We start from the raw sequence: 13,114 nt of genomic DNA on the forward strand, positions 1-13,114 counted from the left end.
GATTTTAAAGCGATATAAATGTGAGTTGAGGCGACGCAAATCGGGTCATAAATAAAGTTATGGATTTTAAAGCGATATAAATGTGAGTTGAGGCAACGCAAGTCTGGTCATAAATAAAGTTCTGGATTTTAAAGCGATATAAATGTGAGTTGAGGCGACGCAAGTCGGGTCATAAATAAAATTATGGATTTTAAAGCGATATAAATGTGAGTTGAGGCGACGCAAGTCGGGTCATAAATAAAGTTATGGATTTTAAAGCGATATAAATGTGAGTTGAGGCAACGCAAGTCAGGTCATAAATACAGTTATGGATTTTAAAGCAATATAAATGTGAGTTGAGGCGACGCAAGTCGGGTCAGAAATAAAGTTCTGGATTTTAAAGCGATATAAATGTGAGTTGAGGCGACGCAAGTCGGGTCATAAATAAAGTTATGGATTTTAAAGCGATATAAATGTGAGTTGAGGAGACGCAATTTGGGTCATAAATACAGTTATGGATTTTAAAGCAATATAAATGTGAGTTGAGGCGACGCAAGTCAGGTCATAAATACAGTTATGGATTTTAAAGCGATATAAATGTGAGTTGAGGCGACGCAAGTCGGGTCATAAATAAAATTATGGATTTTAAAGCGATATAAATGTGAGTTGAGGCGACGCAAGTCGGGTCATAAATAAAGTTATGGATTTTAAAGCAATATAAATGTGAGTTGAGGCGATGCAAGTCGGGTCATGTTATTAATAACGTGATGATGTATTTGCGAAATGATGTAAAAAGGGGAGTTGTAAACCGGGGTATGTGGTCTTCATTTCACTCAATCTTCAATAATGCAGAAGAAAGAATAACTGAGTTTTTAATAATATATAATTTTAGAAGTGCTTAGACTGCAGATGAGGAAAAGTTTTTGTATTTTTCATGTTATAAAATGTATTTTTATTTTTGCTTTTAAAAACGATAATTCTCCCTTTAACGGCCACAAGCATCTTGAAAGTAATTTTCAGATGCAAGTCCAATTTTATTATGAGTTTGGCTACAAGAATCACAAATATGAATTTTTTTTCAAGAATGGACACAATGAAAAATACAATTTTTTCTAATCAAAGAAAAAAAATGAAGAAAAATTGTGGAAACGACAAAAGCTCTTACCCAGTGTTAGCAACAATGTGTAAACAAAACGTAATCTAAAATTGCAGGGAAAATATCGGAGGTAAACCATTTTAAAATTATGGGACATGTGTGTCCCTTGGTTTATTCAAGGATTAATGGTTTATTGTATTAGGTTGAAAAAAGCCATATATCTAATGCTTGAAATATAAAAGAGAGTTTGTGCATACATTCACACCCTCTTCTTTCATCCAAAGGAAGGTTGTGGGCTATGTTTGGAGAAAAAAAAATTGGAAAATTAAAACCAGATAATTGGCCTTCAGTCCTCAATCGGGTCTTGTGCTAATACACTGCCTGCCTCCCCCCCCCCCCCCCCGCCGGAAGCGATCGAGTAATATGTATTGTGGAGATCATATGTTGAGGGTGGAGTGATTTGCGGTCAACAACTCAAATTTAAATATTATAGTGTTTACACATGTGCCTAGGCCTGTTGTTGGTTTCACACTTAAGGTGGCTGGCTTAACATTCTTGGGTCTTGAATTCAAGCCCCTGTCAACTCGTTGAATTAACACCAGGTGGGGTTGACTCAGCCTGTCATCTTTCCGAGGTTGGCAAAATGAGTACCAGCTTACTGGGTTAATAAACATTTGGAGTAACCTGCATCAGAGTGGTGACCCGTCTAGAACTCTACTCCTTGCCAATGAAAATGTCTTAGTACCCCGATGTGCCTTATGGTGTGAAAGGAATGGTGTTATTTATTATTATTATTATTATTATTATTATTATTATTATTATTATTTACATGTGTGCCTGTTCTTAAAAAGATTGCTTTATATAGGTTTATCACCACACTTCCGTGTTCAGGCCTTGAGTGAGTATGGCACTTACACACAGTCACGATTGAGTCATGTGTGTTGTGAAGGTCATATGTTGAGGTCATGTTATGTATGCAAGATAATATCGGAAACTGTGTATTATTTTGGTACATTGCTCCAATACGTCTCATCCTCCTAATCTCTCTATGATCCATCCATTGCTTCTTTTTTCTTTTGTTTTTACTTTAATCCACCACGTCACGAAGATCGGCACGGTAAGATGCCCGCCGGAGCACTTCTGGAATGCCCAAGGGAACCCTTTTGTTAAGAAATATCTTTACCTATCTTACTTGCATTATAAATACTTCCACATGCCACCAAAAAAAAAAAAAAAAACACCTGATGGGCAGAAACAAATCGGATGCAAAGAGAATGGCAGTCTTCAAGTCACTTGAGACTCGAGAGCAGACACATGCTCAGCTTGAGGATTAACATGCAAGACAAGCACCCTGCAGGTCAGCTGAGATTAGGGAGCAGACACAGGCTTGGCTGAAGGATCAACCTACAAGACAAGCAACCTCCAAGTCAGCTGAGATTACAGAGCAGATACAGCTAGTTGGAAATAATGGGGTGAGATGGGATCACCCTTCGATGATTTATTTTATTAGGTTGAAAAAAAGACATCCGATATATTGGAAATCGAGTGAGATTGGATCCCCCTTTGATTGTGAGCAACTAAGTGGGCCTCCATTTTTATTTTACCACTAAACCCTCTTGCGTGCTTGCACACATTTAATTGCGAATCAACTTTAAATTTTTTAAAATCAACTTCTATTACATTGATTTTTTTGAGGTCCTCTCCATTTTCACTTTGAAATGCCTCACAGGGAATCGTAGAATTTCGAGACTTGTCATTGAAGGTTGGCGACTAAGTTTTTGATGCATTTGTCGGCCACACAATTTTATTAATGGACCCACCACACATGGCCCAACTACTTTGAAGGGAGAGATGGGTTTTTTTACATATGTAAGTATTCTTAGAAGATGATGAAGTGGTGAAATGAGGTTCCCAAAAGCTCTGTCCATGCTCTTTCCTTTTAAATGCTGAGCATCAAGTAAGGAAGCAGCACATAGCATTAAAAAAGAAGGTCTTTGATATGACTTGGCTGGGATTTGAACCATCATACTCCCAGGCTCAGAGTGGACCCTTCAACCATTCTGTCATTGAGTCTGCTTATTGTATTTCTACTGAGTGTTTATTTGCACGTCAGTCAACGTTGTTTTTCAATGTTTGAGTCATGCTTGTTTTTCATGTACTGGTATGACCATGTGTTGGTACCCTTCAAGTTCTTACTCTATTCACTATTCCCTTTAGCTGCCCTCCATTATGGCCCAGGTGCCCACAGTCTGGCAAACAACGTTCGGCGCCTGGAGGTGGTGAGAAATTGTGTCACCTTCGTGTTTGAAAGCAAGTTGTTGGAAGCAAAGAAGGTAACGTGTCTGTCCCTCACCTTGGGTCATTGCTTGAACTCAAATGTGCCACATACTTTTGATTTACTTCATGCTTTTTTGGGTGGCGAGTCTGGCACCATATCCATTCTGTAATAGCCTTGTCATTGTGTTGTGCCGCTGTCGAGTGGTTTTCCATGCGATTCATGATCTTGTTTTGGTTTATCTCCACAAAATGACACAACTGTTGAACTCTCAGCAAGGTTATCAACCACATTGCAGGCCCAACATCAGAATTTCTACGTCTCAATATGAGCAATGAGTGTTATCTTTTTTGTTGCTTTATCTTTTTCCAGCTGAAAGTGCTGCATGAACTTTGCCAGGAAAGAGTGTCTGTCTCGATATGATAACATCCAATTTTCTTTTTTTAAGTCTCACCCTACCACACTAAGAAGGCGATTGGAGATTTGAAGGGTGTGCCTTTTGGTGTTGGTCAAACAACATAGACATCTTTGCATGCACATGGTTGTGCGATTTGTTTTCTCCTCAGTGTTCTACATTTAAACCAACTGGGGCTGACCAGAAAAAAAACTAGTTTTACATAAATTATATAAAACCTTGCAAAATATAAACACATCTTGAATTCTTCAATGAACCGAAATAACCACTGTTGATCGAAATTACTCACTCTGCAAAGACTTTTTTTGCGAAAAATTAGAAACTCTCTTGCTTGTTGCATTTTTTTTCAATCACCTTCGGATGTTGGAGTTGTATGTATTGTTATTATTACCAGAAGCACCTGCTCCCTACAAGAGCTGCCCGGGGGTGGGGGGGGTGTCGTGTTATTATATTTACAATTAATATCATACATTGCAGAGTACCCACCCTACGGGCGATCTTGTTCCAAGCGTGCAACATGTTCTTCTCGCATGTCCCTCTTTGGGAGGTGTATCGGCAACAGATCACTGCCTCGATCACTCCCTAAAACATAATTAACCTGGGTTGCGTATATGAATCGAAAACGTGTTCTAACAAAAAGCTCTCTAAATTCTCCAAAACTGTTTTAACTGCCTTCTAAATTAATAAAATATTTTTTAAATACCTGGAAAAATATTTAAATTTTTTTTAAAGAAAATTAATTTTTTAATCAAATTCAAAAAAGTGTGACGTGCAGTCAGACAAAAATGCAAAATTACTCTAAACCAAAGCCATGCATGTTTTCAATCTTTTTTTTTATACTATTATATCTATATCACTGTGCCCCATTTGTAAATTAATTTTAGTGAAAATAATCTGATTCACAGAAGAATAAAAGCATTTTTTAAAAAACGTGACGTGCAGTCGGACATTTGGGTTGGAAAGTTCGGTCAAGCCGCTGTAATTAAGAATCCACCCGGATCATCTCAATTGTTTTACATTGATTATTGGTAATAAGTTGAATAATTTAAGACGCGTAAATATGAGTTATTGATAAACTAGTCATTTTGTTAGGGGATTTCATAGTCCCAGGCTTCTAAAAGGGCAATAAAACAAGAAAAAACAAGTGGTGCCAGGCACAACAAATCCCGCCCATTTAAGGCATAAAGTTATTTTGGGGATCAAATTTAAATTTGATACATCGTTAACCTGAATGTTGATTATAAGGAATAGAATAAGGAATATTTTAGTCTTAGTTTGAAGTCGATTAAACCATTTTTGACGAAGTTATGACTGTAAAATGATTTTGACCTTTCAAGGCCACGTAAGGTCAAAGGTCATGGTGTCAAATGAAAGCCAACAAAGGATATGATATATGTCTTCCATAGCAAACACGTATATTCCTAACCTTTTTTGATTTATAATGGAAAATATGTAATTTTGACCGATGACCATGACCCCCAAAACTTCGGACCCTACCGATCTTCACAAATATGCATTTTTTACTATAGGAATGGGTAGGATTATAAGTGACAAATAGAACAAGGTTCACTATAAGCTTAGTTTGAAGTAAATCAGATCATTTTTGACGAAGTTATGAGCGAAAAAAGATTTTGATCTTTTCGTGACCTTGACCTTTGATCCAATTGGACCCAAAAGTTAATGGGGTCGTCCAAGGTTCATTGCCCACCTGTGGATTAAATTTGATAGTGTTTGCTAAAGCCGTTTTGCCATAAAGTTGCTAACAGACAGACAGACAGACAGACAGACAGACAGACAGACAGACAGACAGACAGACAGACAGACAGACAGACAGACAGACAGACAGACAGACAAACAGACAAACAAACCAGACGATTACAATATCCCGCTCCCTCCCTCCCGGGGGCAGGATAATAAAAATATGCTAGAATGTGCATATATCATGCGAATCCACCACTGACCGACACAAATGCTGATTTTCTCAGACGGTGGGTGACAACCTTTTGATTAGATGAGAAATTTCATATAGAGTGTTTTATATGTTGTATTTTTGCATGGTCTAATATATGTCATATTTTAAGGTGAAACAAGAAAAAAGGCCAATAATGGGCATGTATATTCAATAAAAATCCTGTAGATTCAGTAATATACATCATAGACCCATGAACCTATATATTTTAAGGTTCTGTGGAACACAGTCTGTGCAATGAACCAAATTTCATGACCAGTAGTAGTCTTTGTGTCTTTCAAAAATACACGTCAGGGTATGCCCTAAAATAGGGGTGGTAACCACTTACATGCGCTTAGCCTGCATATAATTTTTAGCCCCATCTCTCAATGGTGAAGAATCACTTTTAAAATTTCAGTAGCCAGATCTGGATCCGGATCCGGATCCGGGTCTTCACCAAAATCTAATCAGTTCGTCCTTGTCCAACCCCCATCTGGTCCACAAAATTTCATCCGAATCCGTCCACAACTTTTGAGATATCCTGCACAGACAAACAGACAGAAAGGGGAGAAAACATAACCTCCTTCACCTTCGGTGGCGGAGGTAATAATAAACACTGTATTTGTAATTGCATCATTCTGTAACATCTGGAGGCAAAGCTGATGGAAGACCCATGTAGGACATGCAGCATACATCACAACTGTACAGCAAGCTTTTTCTATTCTCTGGCCATGAGTAATACTTATAAAAACGAAACGCTGGGGTTAAAGAGGATGATTTGGATTGCAAAATAATGTTTTGAAAAGCAGGGACATATCATACATGCCGAGTGACTGAGATATGACCGGCTGCCCCCTTCCCTCCCTTATTCAGCATTTGCACTTTCTGCATTGTCTTGGGGTCTATGCTTGTGCTCGCAAACTCAGACAGATGTCACCCGTAGGATGGTGGCAGAACAGATTGGTGGACGTCACACAGCACCAAGGCACTGTGATGACAGACTGTCAGTGCTCTGTCGTCCTTTGTTCCTTGGTGCTCTGTCTGTCTGTCTGTCTTTTTCTTTAGTGCCCTGTCTTCCTCCCCCCTTTTGAGTGCTTTGAGAAAGGCTGAATCAAAGGGAATCATGTTTGAGTGGATAACGTGCCCCGCACCACCATTTCCACCCCCCAGTCAAGAACAAAATCCCACCCTTAAAGAAAATTCACTTTAACACTTCACATTTCCCTCAAGGATTTCCCAAAACCCAGGCCGACACAGTTTGCCTGTTCGTGAGAATGGCACGAATCAGGTGAAAGTAACCTTAAGAAACACCAGGTTTATTTGAAGAAAGAAACCACAGGACAGCGCAAATGGAGAAGCCTGAGATGACAGACGTACGCGAATGAAGAAAAAAAATATGCACTTCACAATCATAATCGCTCTGTCAACTACACCACCCCTCATCGCATGCACAAGAACAGGACAACTTCATCTTATGGGTCCCTGGTTACAGAAAATGTTGCAACCAATGCGGACACACCAGACCATGCCAACTTAACAGGCTGCCTAATTTGTACCCCCTGCAACGTATCGATATGTTTCACACAAAGTTGCTGACATTTCATGGTTGGAACAGTGGTTGTGTGCTTTGATAACAAGAAAACTATTTTCTTGCACACACATTGTATTGTTTTTTTTCCTCAAATGAATTTAAACTGCCTTCATCAATCAGCAGGGAGAGATGTATGCCCAAGATGCCACAAATGGAGCTTTTAACGTTGTATTTTGCTTTACCGTGTGTTGTAATTAGGTTAAAAGTTTTGGTGCACTTATAATGCACTCTTTATAGCACACCAGAATTATGGTGAGGCTGGAAGCATCTGAAGACTGAACTTTGGCAGCTCTTCATCTGCACATACTTCGTGTGTGTACATTGCATGCTTTGTTTCATAAAGCAAATGGTTACTTGTTAATGCACTGCTTGATTCTATCAGTGCCCAAGGGGGGGAAATTATGGTAAAATCAAAACAGCATGTTGCATATTTAGTATTGGAAGTAACGATGGAAAAAGCTTTTAAAGGCAAACCCTACAGAAATAGCAACCCTTTATTTTCAGGAAATGAACTGCACCACAGTGCAGTCACGTGTTTATGATTTGCACCATGGTTCATTGTCATGCAAGCAGGGTGCCACATCGGTAGATGGCTGATATAAATGCAGGTGGTCATTTGTCTGTCCCTGGTAGTAGTCATAGTGTGAATTGATGAATGCCTCCCACAACTGAAATTGTGATGACAGTTTATAAATCAAAAGCGCAGCTGGTGAAGGATATTGTCTGAAGAATTGCAGCAAGTCTCAATGTTTCAGTCGGGCGTACCTGCAAGGTTGAAGAGAGTATGTGAAACTGGTGCTGCTGAGAATATGTGGTTAAGAAAGAAAAGTGGTTTGGTTTACCCTGGATATTCTGCTTCTGCTCTCCCAACAATGGCAGGTACTAAATGCCAGACATGAAATCAGAGCCATATCCCTAGACATTTCGCATGCTTTTGACACAGTATGGCACCCTGTCCTGCTCACTAAACTCTTTATCTATGGTATCCAAGGCCATCCCCACTCTTGGCTCGCAGACTTCCTCTCCTGTCGCAGCCAACGTGTGGTTCTCAATGAAGTTCTCTCATCCCTCTTCCTGTCCAGGCAAGAGTTCCTCAAGGCAGCGTTCTGAGCCGTGTTCTTTTTCTGGTTTTCATCAATGATCTCTCCGACTCTCTGGAAAATCCTCTTTATCCTTTTTCTGATGACTCCACCCTCTGTCGTACCATCTGTCATCCCTCAGACCAGCAAGCCGCAACTTCTTTGCTCTCTGCATATCTGGATGAAATCACAAACTGGTCCAACACGTGAAACATGTCTTTCAACCCTGACAGATCTCACACTCTCACTATGTCGCTCTGAAAGACCATCTGGAACCCCCATCTCCCCCCATCTACTTTCTCAACAATCCTCTTGAAGACATCCTTTCATTCGAGCTTTTGCGTCTCACTATCTGCCATGATCTTTCCTGGGAAAGCCACATTTCCAAGCTGGTCTCCAAAGACAGTTGCCAACTGGGCATCCAACGTTGTGCAAAGTTCTTCCTTGGCACACCTGAGCTCCTGACCACATACAAAGCTTTTGTCCACAGCCTGATTAAGTACTGCTCTCCCCTTTAGGCTGGTGCTCCTACCTCTCACCTTTCTCAGCTTCATGCTGTGGAAACCAAGGGATTTAGGATCATTGGTATCTCCCATGATGAGCCTGAATCTTTGGGTCTCTTACTCTCACCGCAGCCAGATCGGTGGTCTTTCTCTCCTCCTCCTCCTCCTCCTCCTCCTCCTCCTCCTCCTCCTCCTCCTCCTCCTCCATCTCCTCTCTGGTCTTGCCCCTCCCCTCCCCCCCCCACTACCCACATGTGTCCCCCGCCACCGCCATATTTCCGCAGGGTGCTCAAGGTCCGCCAGCAACCCCCTTCCAGTAAAACTACGAAAATCACTGCTCACCTTCTCTCTTTCATTCCTCTTTTTTTCCCCACCCTTGGAATAAACTCCTACACTCTCTTCAATCCCATTCTTCCCTCCAGGCCTTCAAAACAGCTGTTCACCACCATCTCTTATCTTCCCCCCATCCAAAACCACAATGTGTTCTACCCCCCGCTAATCCACCCCAAACCCACCTCCTTCAAATTCCCTGCTTTTCTTCCTGAAAGTCCCTGCCGTGTAAGGACCTGAAAGTCCCTATAGTGTCCATCTTGTTTATCTCGCGTTCCCCACCCCCATCCCCCTCCCTTCCATAGATCTCCTCATGTCTCTGTTCTGCACTGTTTTTCCTTCCATCTCCCGCTCCACTTGTCTCCTGCTCTCCTTGTTGTACGTTCTGTGTGTTTGCTCTCATACGAGCCTCGATTGTGAATACAAAACAAAACAAAAAAGCAGTGGGAAGAGAAATGTTGGAAACGTTTTATTTTATGATTCTTTTTCAGATTAATTAAGCTTCTTGAAAAATGTTCAGCAAAAATCATTGGCAGCTTGTTTGATGCCAGGAAGTAGCAATTCACCAAGTTGCAATTTATCCTCTCTTGTGACGTGTGTGTGTATGTGTGTGTGTGTGTGTGTGTGTGTGTGTGTGTGTGTGTGTGTGTGTGTGTGTGTGTGTGTGTATATGTGTGTGTGTGTGTGTGTGTGTGTGTGTGTATATGTATGTATATGTGTGTATATGTGTGTATATGTGTGTATATGTGTGTATATGTGTGTATATGTGTGTATATGTGTGTATATATATGTATATATGTATATATATATATATATGTATATATATATATATATATATATATATATATATATATATATATATATATATATATATATTGCAATGCTTGTGTTTTCAGTTATTTCCATTGTGTACATATCCAGCAAAGTGCTTTGTGCAGACTCCATTAGTGGAATGACAAAGGGGCCTTCTATTTATTGTGGACACAGTAAATGTGGAATTTTTGCCGACTCCCTCTCCTCACCCTGTTTGAACTGTGCGCCCGATATATCTTCCTTGTCTCTTTCACTTAGTCCTATCTCGTCTCAACCGGTTTCCCTTCTTTCTCACATTTCACACACTTTCCTTCCTTCCTTCCTTCCTTCCTTCCTTTTCTCTCTCTGATCTCTTCCCCATTTTTGTTTTCATTTTGCCAATTTAACACTTCACTCCCCCCCCCCTTCCCACCACACCCTGTTGCCCCCTGTATCCTTTAAAAATGTTTATTATGGAGTTGAGTGTTATGTAAGGGTTGAATGGTAAAGCGTTAACAGATTGACAGAGTGGTGGAGGGGAACAGGCAGACCAAAGCAAATTTAGATGTCCCCTCACCCCAATGTGTCTCCATTGCATCCTTTGCTTGGGAACTAAAATACTGAGAGATCTCTGCTCAGAGCTAATTGCTCAACCAACAAGATCACAGAAATGTGACAGGAACATTGAGAAGAGACTATTTTTGTTGTTTTTGGTGCTTTCAAAGTTGTTTGTCTTTCTTACTGTTCACCACACCAATTTCATGGTTCTGGTTCATAATATTCTGTCCAACATTGGACATGAATGTCATTGTGTCATCTGGACTTTATTTCCCTGAATTTCTCCCTGTAGAGCTCAGTTTCTTGAGATCATGAGGCCATGAGGAAATTATTTTTCTGTCTGAATCTGACTCTGACTGATGATATCTGGCTCTGATTGTGTCTCTGTCTCTGACTGTATATCTCTCTCTGACTGTATATCTCTCTCTGACTCTATCTCTGACTCTATCTCTGACTCTATCTCTGACTCTATCTCTGACTCTATCTCTGACTCTATCTCTGACTCTATCTCTGACTCTGTCTCTGCCTGTGTCTCTGACTGTGTCTCTGACAGTGTCTCTGACTGTATCTCTGCCTCTGTCTCTGATATATCTGTCTCATTATCTCTGTCTCATTCCCTGACTGTATCTCTGTCTCTTTCTCTGACCGTATATCTGTCTCATTCTCTGACCGTATCTCTGTCTCTTTCTCTGACTATATCTCTGTCTCTTTCTCTGACTGTATCTCTGTCTCTTTCTCTGACTGTATCTCTGTCTCTTTCTCTGACCGTATCTCTGTCTCTTTCTCTGACCGTATCTCTGTCTCTTTCTCTGACTGTATCTCTGTCTCTTTCTCTGACTGTATCTCTGTCTCTTTCTCTGACTGTATCTCTGTCTCTTTCTCTGACTGTATCTCTGTCTCTTTCTCTCACTGTATCTCTGTCTCTTTCTCTCACTGTATCTCTGTCTCTTTCTCTGACCGTATCTCTGTCTCTTTCTCTGACTGTATCTCTGTCTCTTTCTCTGACCGTATCTCGGTCTCTTTCTCTGACCGTATCTCGGTCTCTTTCTCTGACCGTATCTCTGTCTCTTTCTCTGACTTTGTCTCTAAGCCTGGTGTTGGCTTCGTGGTTAGGGTGGCGGCTTGGGATCCAAGGGTCTTGAGTTCAAGCCCCGTTGGCTGCTGAATTAACACCAGGGGGTTGACTCAGCCTGTCATCCTTCCGAGGTCGGCGAAATGAGTACCAGTGTACTGGTCCTGGTGTATGCCCCGGTTAGAATAGGTGTACCATAACCCTGTGTGTTGTAAGAGGCGACCAAGGTTGGCGTCAGGAAGGGCATCCGGCCATAAAACATTGCCTCAAGAAAAAGCTAACCCCTGCACAGCAGTGAAAAATGGCTGTAGAAACGGTCATTTTTTTCTCTCTGACTTTGTCTCTGTCTCTGACTTTGTCTCTGACTCTGCATCTGAATGTGATCCTGTCTCTGTCTCTGTCTGTGACTGTATATCTGACTCTCTCTGACTCTGACTGTATGTCTGACTCTCTCTGACTCTGTATATCTGACTATCTCTGACTCTGTATATCTGACTATCTCTGACTCTGTATATCTGACTATCTCTGACTCTGTATATCTGACTATCTCTGACTGTATATCTGACTTTCTCTGACTGTATATCTGACTATCTCTGACTGAGTATCTGACTATCTCTGACTCTGACTCTGTATGTTTGACTGTATGTCTGACCGTCTCTGACTCTGACTGTATATCTGACTCTCTCTGACTGAGTATCTCACTATCTCTGACTCTGACTCTGTATGTTTGACTGTATGTCTGACCGTCTCTGACTCTGACTGTGTATCTGACTCTCTCTGACTCTCTCTGACTCTCTCTGACTCTGACTGTACAATCTGACTCTCTCTGACTCTGACTGACTGTATAATCTGACTCTCACTCTGACTCTCTCTGACTCTGACTGTACAATCTGACTCTCTCTGACTCTGACTGACTGTACAATCTGACTCTCACTCTGACTGTATGTCTGTGTCTCAGTGACAGAATACAGTCAGAGTCAGTCTCTGATTCTGACTGTATGTCTGTTTCTCTGTCCCTGATTCTGACTATCTCTTTCTCTATAATGTCTATGTCTTTGAATGTCTGTCTCTGTCTGTCTCTATCCACGTGCTGATATCATAGGGGTTATGGAATTTCTGGAAAGCAGGGGAGAAAACAAAACAAAACGGCATTCCATCGACTTAAAAACAATGCAATGAAATTCAGTAATGATCATGCAAAGTTGGGGAAAATCTTACAAAGTCCCGGTTTAAGTACCTGCTTTTGTAATAAAATGCCCAGTGAAAAATTATTTGTAATCACTTGGAAAGTACTCTGACATTCGGTTGCCAATGTAGCATTTAATGTACTGTTGTCTGTGACCTTCTGCATTCAATTGCTCAGATCAAGAATGTTGTCATCACCAAGAGCCGCCTCCTGTCTGCGGCATGTGCCAGTACCCTGCTCACAATGACAAACAGAATCAATTTAAAGAAGATGAAAATAGAACGAAGAAA

General features: G+C 40.8%; 1 protein-coding gene across 11 annotated transcripts in view; it reads left to right on the plus strand.

Annotated features, from left to right (window-relative positions):
- The window catches only part of SBF1 (SET binding factor 1), a 412,273-nt gene that overhangs the window by 263,520 nt on the left and 135,639 nt on the right, over positions 1-13,114 (plus strand). For all 11 annotated transcript variants that reach the window (XM_085870627.1, XM_085870637.1, XM_085870630.1 and 8 more), the window contains one exon: positions 3,293-3,408. In XM_085870627.1, coding sequence (XP_085726753.1) covers positions 3,293-3,408 — 116 coding nt within the window. The remainder of the gene's footprint in view (positions 1-3,292; positions 3,409-13,114) is intronic.

Source organism: Eptatretus burgeri, chromosome 2 (genome assembly GCF_056783735.1).
Source record: "Eptatretus burgeri isolate ZD-2024b chromosome 2, Ebu_testis_v1, whole genome shotgun sequence".
In the NCBI taxonomy this organism is placed as follows: Eukaryota; Metazoa; Chordata; class Myxini; order Myxiniformes; family Myxinidae; genus Eptatretus; species Eptatretus burgeri.